This window comes from Gavia stellata, chromosome 1 (genome assembly GCF_030936135.1).
Source record: "Gavia stellata isolate bGavSte3 chromosome 1, bGavSte3.hap2, whole genome shotgun sequence".
Taxonomy (NCBI): Eukaryota; Metazoa; Chordata; class Aves; order Gaviiformes; family Gaviidae; genus Gavia; species Gavia stellata.
Window position 1 is genome coordinate 60,744,036 of NC_082594.1, and position 15,137 is coordinate 60,759,172.

The window sequence follows — 15,137 nt, forward strand, 5'->3', positions numbered from 1 at the left end:
ACAATACAGCAGGGCTATGTTATTAGTTCTTCCTAAGTGCCACCACAGAATAAATAAATACATTAGCAATTTTCTGTATTTATTTTTGGCAGGCAACTTGAGAGACAAATTATCTACCACCAAACACAGATATAAATAAGCATAAACCATGCAGATGTTTTCCTCCTCCCTTGTCAGTGTATTTCAACTACTTCTGGAACATGATGAACTTGTTTACCTTTTGAGCAATGCAGCCCAACTTACAGAGGAACACAGCCCTGAAACGTGCTGTTTACTCCCCTCTCAAACAAACTTTTGTCATATGAAGCAAATATAGGTCACCTTCCAACTGATACCAAATTGAATAAAAGATAACAGGCTATGCAAAGAAGGTATTCATACATAAGAAAGCACTTTAGCAGTAAGCCTTTAAAATTAGCTGAAGGAGCTTGCATAACGTCTATGCATTTACACGTTTAGAAATACCACTGTTAACATAACTAGTTTTCAAAAGTCTTTATCTGAAGCTGTGATTTTCAAATAATTAAATTCACCCATTTTCCTCTCTCCAAAGTGTGCCAGAGTAGTTCCAAGACATAGACAATGACAAGTGAACTAAGGTCCTATCCCTATCTTTACTAGTAAAGTCTATGCTGGGAGATAAGAGCATGGGAGCAGGTTGAGACCCTAAAGCGTAAGTCTGACGTAAGAAAGAAAATCATATTTCCTATTGATTACAATATTATTAAAGGAGCCACTCCACTCTGGTGTGCTTACATTCACAAAACCACAGATACCTCAAGAGCAACAAGATTTACCCTATTATATTATTCAGTATACTTCTGACTACTAGAACAAAAGCCTACCTCTTTAAAATCATAAAGCAAGCTCATATTTGTCCATGTCTCTCTACAGAGTTATACTCCTAACTATTTTTACAGTACCTTGCAAGATGGGGAACAGTCTCTGCCAAAACCTAGGTCAACCGCTGTTATACTGTGACAACACAAAATCAACAGAAAAATGCTGCCTCGATGTCACATTAACATCCTTTTGATTATTCTTGTAAAAAAATATGAATTTTAAAACATTGCATTTCCTCTTTGGTTTTGCCTTGTTTAAACTTCCTTCTGTTCTGTTTATTATAAGGTTTTGTGCACCTTTGAATCTTGTTGTTACTGCAAAGCACAAAGAGAGGCTCTATGAAAAGCTACCAGAAACTTGTTTTTTGTTTGACAGACTACTTCAGTTCTCACTCTTTTGCAGGCCGTACTGTCCATGCTCCTATCTTCTTTTTCTTCAGGCTGAATTTTGTTCTCCTCAGGCAGGTCAATTATGTGGCCTTAAAGAAGTGGTGGAAATACCAGCACTGGGAAGCTGCTGACATGTCAGGAAAAACCCTCAAAGGCTTTTCTTTCAGGTGAAAGTTGCCAGAGCAATTAAACAAATACACTTCCCAGCAACAGATATTGGTGTTTTCCCTCATACATGAAGGCTGTGACACAGGCTGACATCTTACTGCTGCAGAAACTCTACCCAACCAACACCCTTCCAACACCCTTGACACCGCGTACTGTGGCAGGTGAAACACAAACCCCCGTCTTACAAGAAGATTATTCTGTAAAGCGCGTAGTGTGCCGTCCCTAATTCTGAAATACTTTACAAAATGTTGGTAATACCTCCCGAAAACGCAGCTATGCCTCTCCATTACTTTCTGCACTCTCCCAGGGAGGTTCCCCCTGCCCCATACCCAGAAGAAGAGCTCTGGAGCCGCAGCGCACAACTTCAGCCAGCCTCCACGCTGGAAGAGGTGACCAGGCAGTTCAGGCCTGGCCCTGCAGGCTCAGTCTTTTTTTAAAGCATCTCTGCAGTTCATCAGCCTTACTAAGAAACCATGCAGTGGATTGCTATGAATTTAATATCTGCTGCTGACAATATCACAGGCGTACTCTTCTCTTTCTGGTTTCATCCGTATCTCAGGTCTCAGTGAAAACTGGCAAAAGAAATGGTTAAAAAGGAAACACGAAGAAGAAAGCACAAGCAGGTAAAGGTGTTTTAGGAATTTTTTCCTTTCTACATTTTAGTTTTTCCCTTTACTTTTACTCTGGTAGCCACCAAATGTTGGTAATACCCTGCTAAACGGCTCCTAGGATAAAAAAAAAAACCCAGTAGCCCTTCCAAACCTTCCCAGATACATCAAGTAATTCTTGAGAGAAATTCATTGATATAATCCAAGACCCTCATATCCTCACCTTAGGAAAATAGGAATCATAAAATCGTAAGTTTTACCTCTGAGTTCATCCTGTTATGATAGCAGAAAATCCTAGAAGCAGAACAAGAAGCTGCAGCCCCTCTGAAAGTTGAACTAATGAACCTTTTGTAAAGTGAGTTGACCAAAATTAGCATCAAAACCAACAAAAGCTGCTGCCATGTACTGCACTGCCATCTCCCTGCTGGAGGCAATAGCTGTTCCCCATGGAGAATCGCTATGGCTGTGCTCATTTTTTCAGTGCATGGAGCCAGTTCCACCCCTTTTGATTTTGACAGGATCAGCCCTGTAAATAAAACCTTATCTTGTCCACCCTTTTCAAAGGAGAGATAGGGGTAAGGCATATTGTTGCACTTTAATATATGAAGTCCATAACTATTACAACAAAAATCTTGCTAGTAACTGAGATGGTTCTTTGTGGAAAAATCCACAGCTTCTCCAACTAGCTTTCACAGTGATGAAGTCAGTCATAAATACTGAATTATTCACAGTTCATTAATCCACCTAAAATAAATTTCAACTTACTTTTATAATTCTCATTGCTCACTAACATGCACCTAGAATTGGGAAGTTGTCACTAAAAAAATATATCCTAATTATGAGTGGATATATATGGATATACATATATAACTGTAGGTATATGTACACATACAGAGATAGAGTTGGATGCAATAAACCAGAACATCAAAAAAGGTGAGCTTAATGGATAGTCTTCAAGTGCAAGGAAAAAAACTGAACATGAAAAGGCTCTTAGTCTCGTATTTTATATGCTAGAAAATAATGAATCATGGTGTTACAATAATTATTTTAAATGCATTGAAAAATAAAGTTATAATTTTGGAAAAGTTTTTTTTTTTCAGGAATTCTGAAAAGCCATATCACACTCCAAAGATTTCGCTTCTCCTTTATTTGACAAGGCTTTGATGGTGTGTGTTAGGGACCCTGACTCAATCAGTCCCCAAAGGACAGGATACAAATCTCAACTGCTGCAGCAGGCAAAATAGGTATGAAAAGCTCTTGAGACTGATTTTCCTACACAATTTGCTGTCCTTCTATTTCTGTTCTAAGAAAGAAATACTGCCATAACACTCTTCTATAATATTTCTGCACTTTTTTCCTAGTTTTAATTCTCTGAATAAGTTGAAAAAACCTTAAATACGGCAGAATAAAATAAGAAAAAAACAAGAGACTCCCAAACTGACACAAACAACCTTTAAAAAAAAGATTTTTTAAAAAAAGCAATAAAACAATGCAAATCTGCATTTGATATTCTATATGTAAAACTGCTATGTCACTGTACCATCATTTCCCTCTTACTGAATACTTCATATCAGAGAAAGCAGGATCACACATATCTTTTCTGTCAGTGCTGTTGCTTAATTAGTCAACATCATGTGACACTTATGATAAAAATAATTGAGTTGGGGCCTTCAATCTCTGAAGAGAGGCATCAACACGTAGGATATTCTCATAAGCTATGGGTTTCATATATGGTGAATGGAAAAAGGGACACTGAGGTATTCTGCAGAGAAGGACTATACAGGACTTTGGTCTCAATTTAGATTATAAATGCTACTTAGCCTATAGCGCGTGCTTCCATTTTTTTTAGTTCTTTATAAGTAATTGGTAATATATCTAAATATATGTAAATTTTAACTAACATTCCCATTATGCGGCACTTTTTTTCAATGCTGACAGTTGGCATACGAAACTTAGAAAACTTTTTTCTCCCATCCTCCCCTGAATAGCCAAGGGAAAAATGTATATGACATGTAATACAGAACTTCTGCATTGCAGGTCCAACAGATACACAACTGTGACAAAGAGTCAAAAAAATCCACCAGCAAGACAGCAATAGAAAGTGATTGGTTAAAAATATTTTTCTACAAACGACAGTATTTAAAATATTCTGCATGCAGTATTTCTTCAACTTGATCCCCAGGGAGAAGACAGACTTCTCTCTGATGCTTTGTCTTCTTATTTTCAAATGCATTAGTGCCTAAGCTGAAAGCAGGAAACTACTGAGAAAAAAATGTATTGTCAATGTTTTCAATGCATTAATATGAAACAATCAAACCTATATTACAGCACTGATATTTTGAAATCACTACCTTTAAATTTGCATTAGATTACTGAATATTACTACTTTTCTATGTGACAAAAGTATAAGTTGAAGATCATTTTGTAGACATACCAAAACTAAAGGCTTCCACTGAGTTTTCTAATGTGTCACATCTCTCTGTCGCTTAATGGGCCACTCATCTTTCATTCTCTGCACGAGGAAGAGTAAGCAGTACATGCCAAACCACTTGTTTCCTTACCTCGCACACAGTAAAATGACAGATTGAGACACTCTCCCAAGAAACTTTTAAGTGAAATACACTCAGAACATAACAACATTCACAGAACAAAATTCAGAAGTACTTAACAAGTTGCCAATAACTACAGGAATATATGAAGCCATGAAGTCCAAAAATTTTGCCATTAGTGGCAATGAAGAATATGCAATCCTGCAAAACATTAAACATGTGGATTACATTTTCCTTATACATAATCTTTTATTTATATCCGTGAGACTGATCACAACCTAAGTAAGATCTGTGTTGCTCAAAAAGAAGACATAGGAACAAAGCAATTCAGATTCCCACTGGTGTGACAGAAATATCTTCTGAGACCTGATGATGTTCTAAGGGTCAAGTTCACATCTATTCAAAGTTTGGATCCAGCCATCTCTTCTTATCTTGCCTTGTACTTTCCACTCCTTTCCCTTCCCCAGATGACACCATTCATTTAACTTGGACCATTTCCAGAATAATACATAAACACAGTGGCTGCCAGAATTTGTTCATGTAGGGTCCCTCCCTATGCAGAATTACCCATCAGGAAACCAGTTCATTTTTTGAAACACATTTCCTTCTGAAGGACTGAGAACTCACTTCAGAAACAGTGCTGGGCAAGAATGTACTCTTAACTGTACCAACACATTTAAAAAGTACTGTTCATGCCATCATACTGAAACGAACTCCCCACATGATGTGATGGAACTGGGAAGTGAGCAATGCATTTTGTCTAATAGCGCTTGTTTTTTTCTGCTATTTTCTTCCTTTTGTCAGCAAATATTGCATGTTTTCTTGTGATAATTTTTTTATTTTGAACAGAAGAAAATAGATGTTTTAGATTATACTGCTGGAGTTTCCAGCAGACATTTTATGAGGAAGAATTTTCTCTTTGTCTTGACATTGACATTCAAGATTAGTTCCATTTTTTTCTTCCTAATTAGCTTTTCCAAGACAATTGTATATTTGAAACAAACAGAATACTTTCCCTCAGGGCATCAGAAACTTAATCTGTCCAATTTCCTTTCAATGGACATTGAAAACAAAGCGGTGTATTGTAACTCAGTGGGGAATTAAGAACTATGTGACGTAAAAAATTGAAAAAGTACTATGTAAATAAATTTAACATAGATGGCAATAAAAATATAGTAATGAAAAATTCTTTAAGCCACCTTGTTAATACCTGACAGAACTGCCTGTTCATATTAAAGTCTGTTTGCCTTTCAAAGGGGGTTAAGACATGAAATTTACACAAAACTGAGGATTTTTATATTCACAACACCACACTGAGTGATTAGCATTAAACCATTTGGAATTTCTTAAACAAATGAGGACTTTCCAATCATTTTATCCAGAAGTCTTCTTTGTGACTCAAAAGATTTTTTTCTTAAACTTTGATCATTCTACAAAGATATAGTCCCTCACAGAACTCTTTATTTTTCTGATAACTGAAATTAAAAAATCAATAATGCTAAGCATACAATTACAAGATTATGGTGACAAATTGTAAGGCTGTTAATGACTATTTTAGATGGAAGTTACACTTGTAAGTCTTATCAATAAAAGTAACTGTTGGAGCAGCTTTTGGATTCTGATTAACAAGTCACTAAGAGAATAATTGCAGGTCTTTATTTAAAAATTCTGGAGAATTTAATTGAAAATAATAATCTTTGTGGTGTATTGCACATTACCAGTATAGCCTACCAGAAAAAGAGCTCTACAGAATGCTTTTTTAGGACTGCTAACATGCAAACTTTCATACATAGTACACAGTAATTTCTACTGTATCCCATTTATAGATATTCTGCATACATACATGGGTACACAGGTGTGTGTACTATATGTATATACAGATATAGACATTATGGAACTTCTTCAAAGTGAATACGCATCTTATTCCTGTGTAGATTTCAACTTCAGCTGTGCCTTTTAAACAGTTCAGAAAGGTACTTACTGATGTGTAGAGGAAACCTTCTCCATTTAGGGCTATATACAACCCAGTCTTTACACCCTGGATAGCAACAACTCGAAGTCCCACTGGTATAAGGTTGAATAATGCTGTGAAAAAAAACATGAACAGATATGAATATACTATGTTTATTACAATATTCTAATAAACATCATTAGTAAAAAGAAAGAAAACTACTCCCTGTATATTTTTTTCTGATTTTAAAATTAAACTCATTCAGAAAATCTTGCTTCTAGTAAAGTTAATCCTTAAAATTAAAGGCTAAGTATCTGTCTAGCAATAAGTCCTGCAAAAGTTCAGTATTTGGCACAAGTGCTAACTAGCATATACAAAGCACAGCAGACTGGACTGTAATAATTTATGCAGCACTTCAGTATCTCAGGCAATCTGAAAAGAGACAAAGAGCCCAACAGTTCCTTCATCAATGTAGGCTGATCATAAGGGTAATACTTGTCAGATACCCTGCAGAATACATATGTCTCTGGTTCTGGCAAGTAGCTTTTTATTTTGTTTGGCATTTTTATGGTTTTGGATTAAGATGTGCTCTCGTGAAAGATTGCTTTCAAGGGGTCTGTGATTTCAAATAAAAAAAATCTTTTTGCTTTTGTTAATGATATATTTGATACAAGCAGTAGTACACCGGCCTCAGGTAATGGCAGAGGCTTATCCTAGTTCAGAAAAGCACTGAAATATGTGCTTGACTCTAAATATGCATAAATGCTATTGAGTTGAATACAGAACATGTGCAAAGACTGAAATTCTGGGGGAAAAAATTCATTAAAAAACCAGCTAATAGCAGACCCCCTAGCAATGGTATATACCTCTGTAGTAACAAAAATAGCCACAGCTTTGATTAGTGTCTGAAAAAGACACGTGTGAAGAATGGGAGTTTACCAGCCTCACCACAGAACAACAAAAGAAAAAGTGATGCAAGTAGGAGACACAGACCAATTCTTCTTCTAAAAATTATTCCAGCACGCACCTATACTAAGTTTACTGACTCATACTAGGAAATCAGATGCAAAGCACACTTCAGACAGTCTTGGAAGAAAAGATATGGATGAGCCAGAATTTGTTCTAAGTGTTTTTCCACTGTGGATGAGCCAAGGATTCACAAGTCCTTGGATGAAAACAAAAAGCACAACCTGTGCGTTGAACATATGCAGTGAGGACCATGGTTCCACCAAGCCAGGTCTCAGGAACACAGTAACACCTACAGTGAGTTCCTCAAAATTTAGGAAGAACATCCATAGGTGTGACTAGAAAGTGTGCCCTATGAGGCTATCTGTAATCAGAATGCCAGGGGTAAAGCCCAAATCAAGAGAAAAAGGGTCATGTAATTACAGTGGATAAGTACATGTTCTCAAGGTGTGAAAACTCCTGGTCGGTCAAAGAACACAAAGCCACAGATTGTTTATGATGAAGATGGTCAAATCCTTACAACTGAGAAAAAACATAGGTTGACTACTAGAATTTAAAGATAGAAGTGGATGGAAAAAAGCCCCCTTTCCGTCAACATTGTCACGCAGAAAAGAATACATAACATAAGATCTTTTTAGGAACGCACAAAGCCAGTATAAAGCTGGGAATTGTTGTAGCAGAATACTTCCTACAGCTGTAGAAAGAAAAATATATTCAAAAGAGCTCTGGAAGAACAGAAAACAAATTTATGGGTTTACAAAGAAGAATAGAAGAGAGGACATCAGACAAGAATTAGCACAAATATAGAGCATTTTCATTTCTGCAGTTTCCAAAAGTCTCTGTCATGCTAGGATCTTACTGGGCTGTTCACTGGAAAAATACTGGGTACAGACAAGGTTCCCTCTCTAATCTATACAAGATAAATGTAAACCAGTGAAATATGGCACTCACAGACAAGATATCCTACGAGTATATAGGCTTTCAAATGTTCAATGTAAGTTGGAAGTTAAAAAAACAATCACCCATTACCCTCAAATGAAACAATGTCAAAACCAGTAAAACCACAATTGTGGGTTGTGGAGGGGGAGTCTGTCACAGCAAAACTAGATTTCAGATAGCAGTTAAGCTTGGGTTTTTTTCCAGAAAAAAAGAAATTCCAGGAGGAAACCTGGATATGAACACCATGCTAGAGGGAGGGCAGCAACAATTAAAGGGACAGCAGGAAGGAAAAACAGACGATACTTGTATGAAGAAAAGAGGTGAACGCAAAAGACAAGTCAGCCATGGAAAACTGCCAATGAAAAATAACTCCAAATCATAGTGGTTCAGTCGAAACTTCTGGAATGTAGATATAATTTGCTGTATTATCAATAAAAATAAAGCAGCAAAGCTAGAAAAAACCCAGCCACCATTGAAGGAGAATTAGAGGCCTGTAACATGCCAGTGTTTTATGCAACCTATAAAATTACTAGAGTGGCTTATAGTTGCTGGTGAATTTAGAAAGCAGCAAGGAGGGCATATAATGTATCTTCTACTGCCACCAAGTTTTAATCAGAGATAAAATTAGTCTAAGACCATAAAATTTTAGAGTGTGATCTGAAATGCTGCAATTCTGCACATACAGAATATTCAGTAACTTCCACAAATTCTTTCAGACTTGGGTGAAACTAGGGAGGCCAGTCTATGTTCAATCATTGATTGATGAACGCTCAGCAATGTGCTTCATACTGAGGTCAGAAAAACATGCACCAGTAAGGCACAGCATGTGGTTTTTACGTGCTCTGAAGCTGGCCAAAAGAAATTCAATTTTCTCCAGAACCTGGCTGTGCAGTACTTTTTACTGAGCAGGACTTCTGTGCCCAATTACACATTTCAAACCTTCCTGGGATTCACCTGTGCTATCCGCGACTCTGATAAGAACCTGCCTTGGGAAGAGCAGAAAGCCTTCCAGAGTTTGCTGGCATTTCAGGTCTGCACAGCCAAAGCTACGCCCTTACCTGAGGGGGGTGTGAAAAAGAACCATGCCCTCAGCTTCCCCCTATCCAAAACCAAAACTAAGTGGGGAGTGAGGTCCCTGAACATCTTTATGTACCTAAAGCCAGCCCGGTTAGTCCACGGATGAGTTGAGAGAGGGAGCGCCCTGGAACAGCCCAGGAAATATAATTCTGCCTGGTGCTCAGTGCTCCCATGCTGCACACTTAAGTATAAAGCCTGGCAAATCCAACTGTAAATAAGACATGGAGAGAACATCAGGGAAATCAAGTGAACCAACTGGCAAAAATGGTGCAAGTAAAACCCTTTCTTCCTTGTCAGCACTGAGTCTGTGCACACTCCCTTAGCTCAGCTTCGTATTCTGTCTAAACCACAACTGTAAAGCAAATGGTTTCTCTTCCTTTTCCTAAGCCTGCAAGCCTACTCCCACCACACACAAGATCAGAAAACAGAGGCGAGGAACGGTTAACAGGAACAACTGACATAAAAAAGTTATTGTTCTAGGTGTCGTGGAGAGGATTTGCAGGAACAAATTTGAGTTGGATTCTAATCCTCCAAAAGTTTTAGCCAAAGTTAACGCCCACTTTTTGATAAGTAATAACTCCTTCCTTGAGCAAAACACAAAACCACCACATTTCTTTTTCCTTTTTTTATGTACTACTATCACAGTCTATTAACTTGAAATCTGAAACGCCTGAAATCAGATATTTCCATATCCTTGTGAAAGTCTGTTTAGACTGACTTGTAGCTACAAGAAAATTGCTATTACAGATCACTGGTTTTTTCAAGCTTGCTAGAGACCAGTTGCTTAAGGCTTATAAACTTGCTGTCTGTTCTGCATGTGCACTGCCCTGGTGTGAGTTAACAACACTTCCCACAGCACCAAATCTGAAATCAGATCAAGGCAACTATTTCTTTAATTTATTTCCATCTGCAGGCCTACAGGCAAAAATGACAACTTCATCAGAACACCTTTTAGATTGGCAATGAATGCAGGGAGGTTGGTATTCAGAGATCCATCCATCCATTTCTTATGGAGCAAACCCATTCTATCTGCCTGATGTTACACAAGACGTAATTAAAATGTACTTTTTAGTATGGCTGAACATGGCTTCCATTGATCCTGTCACTCTGACTAAGATTATACTGATGGGAGAAACAGGCTTACCTAACTCCCAAAGGTGATGAAATAGATGACTAAATGCCTGTGTAATTCTTTGAAGACAAACTGCAGTAAAAAACAGTGCAAAAATCAGACTGCAAATATTTCAGTTCAGTAATCCAAATTTAACATTCAGTAATCCAAATTTAACAGCATTGCAGGTGTATTTTTTTAATCTTCATGTGTTTTATTTCTGTGTAATTATCTCCTTTACCTTACAAGGGTGCTGTGAAGTTTATTTTATTAATATCTTCAAACCAAAATATGATGGTAGGTACTTTAGAAAGACATTAAAAAGTTAATACTTCCATACTCAATTTGGAAGATATAAATAGAGCATTAGGAGCATGCAGTAAAAGATGAAAATAAAGGAATGTTAAATGGTTGCATGATTTCTTGAACAGCAACTCTACCAGGTACCAAGTGCCATGAAGGAAGTAAAGCATGTTCCTGCATAATTAAACAAGAGATGTGCACAGCACAGCCAAATCAAAGTTGCTTGGGTAATGTTAACTTCGGCATTTATCAGTTTATGAAATAAGGCTACAAATGAGTAATGCTCTTTTAATCTGTTTTAAACATGACTGTAATTTCATAAGAGGCACAAATAGCAACACTTGAGTGTTAAAATCAGATTTATCACCCATCAAGGAAAGTATCATAATTTATGTTGAATTTTTACAGTGGTTGTTGGCTGAGATACACTCTTCAGGTGAATCAAAATAAGCCATAGGGCTAAAAGATTCAGGGTTTCAATCTCAGAAGTTAAAGAATCAGAATTGCCTGTTTCCCAGATTAATTAGTCTTCCTAATAAACCTACTCTTCATTCATGAGACAAAACTTTGAAGATAGACCAAAGCCTGAAAACGAACTGTTTTGGGTGGGGAGGAGTACAGGTGGGTAATGTAATGCCTGTTACCACAAGTGGGACTTGATGATCTTACAGGTCTTTTCCAACCTTAGTGATTCTGTGATTCTGTGAAGAGCAACATGGAAATCTCTTCTATTTCTTCATATTTTCTGGGTAGTATATTTTTCTTCCTAATTAATAATGATGAGGCCTGTGGACAACACTGAAGCAAGTTCCATTTGCACCAAGTAATGCTGAGAACTGCTGTAAAACCCAGGAAAACTAGAGCTGGAGAGAGACAGCTATGCTGAGTAGCACCTCAGTAACCAAGCCTAGAGCTTTAACTCCATTCACTCCTGCTTTCACTGCAAGCAAGCCACAAAAACAGAACAGAAACTCTATGGCATTAGGGGAAGGAAAAAGAGAAAACCAGCTAAAACAAGAAGCAATGTAATAAAGCCTCTTTCCACATATCACTGAGAGTTTGGCAAAAAAATACAGACTGTAAGCACAAGATGATTTAAGCTAACAGCCTTGGTCTGGTGATGTGATTTAAGGAAACTCAGCACCATTAACCAATAGGTGCATTAATTTATAGTCTGTCACAAAACATCACTAACTTGGAAAATATATAAAAAGAAATTAGAACAATGAACTGAAACCCATCAGTCTATTTAGGTTGGGTTCTAATATTATGGCCACCAACATGAGCAGACGAAAGTACGTTCAGGGATGCAATTACAAGCAGTCACACCTTTCTTTCTTTTTCATGCAAGGGTTTGTGCGCAGCAATACATTAAAAATCTTGCCATCTATCTCTGCAGACTCTAGCCTTTACTCAAACTTAAGGAAAGCCAGGACAATGACTTGCACTATAGCAGTTGACCGAAACCACTGGTAAAACTCATTTTGACTTCAGATAGAAGGAAAAAGTCACATTAAAGAGACTACCAAGAAGCTTTAAACACGAACAAAAAATGGATGTGAACAGAACCACTCAATTTGAACAGACTACATCTTAATCTTACTTTGCGTTACCTCTCTATAACACTGTGACTCCAATAGTGTGTAACTTGTGTTTACTGACATACATATAAAATGAGTACAAAATGATGTATGCACTTGAGGGAATTTTAACTTCAAGCACTCCTCTGACTGCTTGACACAGAATAAATTGCAACAGCACAAAAAGTAGCAGTATGACTAAGCTTCAAACAGTTTCCTTGTTGAAGACAAAAAAGAAATCACTTCTCTCCCTCACTACTCACTCACTCTGGCTTCTCCGACATCCAGTTACTCAGATGGTCACTGCATGAGGAGGACTCTTTCACAGGCTTCAGGGACAGTGGATACTGCAGAAGACCGGTGGAAGGCTGGCAGAGATGCACACCCTTCATCAGTCCATAATTCCCCCATTTTTATGAAATACACTTCAGATGGAAGTCATCCTCACTATCAAGGTAAGCGTGCTTTCTGTCCTATTGACAGCTAATGTATGTCCATCCCTTCACCCACTGGGCACATTAAATAGGCAGCCTGCAAGCTTCATGGTCAGAAGCAGGATTACCCCCCTCTAGAAACTGCTAAAACTTATTAACCGGTAAGCCTCAGACAGAAATTATCATGATAAGGAGCTCACAAAATAAAAGATGAAAATACTAGGAATTCTATCCATGAGAAAGTTATTGGTTTAAAGTAAGAGAGAAAAGGAAAAACAAAATATGCTGCAATAAAGAAAAGCAATAGGAAACAAAAAGTTCAACAGGAAATGGAAGTGGAAAGGGAAAAGAACTGAGAGGAAACACTGACAGCACAGAAGAAACAGACACATGTTCATATATTCATGAATATATCGAATGGATCAATCTTTTCAATATAGTGTTGATACATATATACTAGCAAATTTAAGGTGGAGATTGTATGCTTTCCTGGCAAACACATTAATTTTACATCCTTATGGTCTAAACTGTCTCTACTAAACAATATTGTAAAATTGGACTAGTGAAGAAACAAACAGTGAATCACACCAGTTAGACAGAAAAAAATCCCTTTATGGAAAAAACTTGTTTTAGCCTAAAAATCATGTTGAAGTAAACCACAATATTATCTAACAGTATTTATCCAAAATACACAGTACTGCTATCTGGTATTTGGTTGAGTTTGGACAAGTTCTATATTTCAGAATATTTATAAAATAGAATATTCATTCTGCATTTTGGAACATGAAGAATAAGAGAGATGGGCAGACAGCTGGAAATCCAGAAAGGCAGGGAAGAGGGGGGAGAAAGGGAAAATGACATAGTAAGCAAAAAAAAGGAAGATTTGTAAAGCTGACAACAGCAAAAAGAGGAAAGTAAGGCACTATGGTCTAGTTTTGCAAAGATCCAAAATCCATAGATTTGTAAGATTTTAAAAAACCAGAAATAACATTAAAACATTCCAAAATTATTGCAGTCATACAAACCTCCTCACTGAAGCTGAGAATAAGAGAGGGAGATGGGCAGAGAGAGAAGGAGAGGGAGAGGTATATGCTGATACTTTGGGACACATTTCTTGGACCTCATATAGGCAAAGCTTCTATAAAAAGCAGTAATGATCTTGTCTGTACAAGGTCTTAGTATCTAGTCCAGTACAGAAGTGGGCATGAGAGATGGACACACTGAGGGAAGAAAAGAAACAAGGAATGGGGAGGGGGGGAAAAAACACGCTTGGAAAACAAGCAGAGAAATACACATCAAAATAGATTAACCAATTATTTTTCTCAATTCTAAAAAAAAAATAGAACAATAAAAGATGACCATGCTATCTATTGATGAAATGTGTTAAAAATGACAGCCGTGCATTAACAGATAAAAAAGGGACCTAACCAAAGTAAAGCAGAAACCTCAAATCCCTTAATTTTATAGCCTAATTCCAACATTTTTGAGGAAACTAAAGGCTTATTTATATATGCACAAGAAGATAAATCTTTTTGCATTAAAAATGCTTAAAATAGACCTCAAGATCACACAGAAATATGTTACTTAAAGATGCCATTATCATTAAAATAAACAAAATACACATGTTCTTTGCTAAACAGAAAATTAAAAATCAACTGTTTCTAGAGTAAGAACAGGTTTGCTTAATTATCATTTGCAGCTGAAGTTATCAAACGTATTGAATGAAAACATGTGGCAGTATCATAGGAAAAGAGCAGTGACCCACACAGCTTTTCAAGACCACTTTTGTTTGGAATATTTTTGAAAACTGCCACTGCCGCAGTCACTACACTGGCAGAAATTCACTTAAAATCATTGGAACTCTTGCTGGTATAGGGACTGTAGGATCTTTAGCCCCAGTTCAGCAAGGTACTTCAGCATGTGTTTTAAGCAGGACTTTGATAGACATACACTTATTCCTGCTGAATCAGGGCCTATATGATCAGATTTTTCAAGGAATTTTTGTTTCCATCTTTTTTTTTTGTTATTTATTTGAAGATAAGAAATTTATGTTAAATATACAGCTTTTATAAAAAATATTTTTAATATAATTTTTTCATTTTTATAAAATTACCAGAAGACAACCATTGGCCTAAATATCTCACCCCTGAGGTCCATTGGCACTTATGCCTTCCCCTTCAGAGGGAATACATTTAGGCCAATGTCCTGCACGAGCTGTG

At 37.0% G+C, this 15,137-nt stretch overlaps 1 protein-coding gene across 6 annotated transcripts in view; it reads right to left on the reverse strand.

Moving 5' to 3' along the window:
• Window positions 1–15,137, reverse strand: part of FGF14 (fibroblast growth factor 14) — a 418,620-nt gene that overhangs the window by 90,350 nt on the left and 313,133 nt on the right. For all 6 annotated transcript variants that reach the window (XM_059835820.1, XM_059835807.1, XM_059835830.1 and 3 more), the window contains one exon: window positions 6,539–6,642. In XM_059835820.1, coding sequence (XP_059691803.1) covers window positions 6,539–6,642 — 104 coding nt within the window. The remainder of the gene's footprint in view (window positions 1–6,538; window positions 6,643–15,137) is intronic.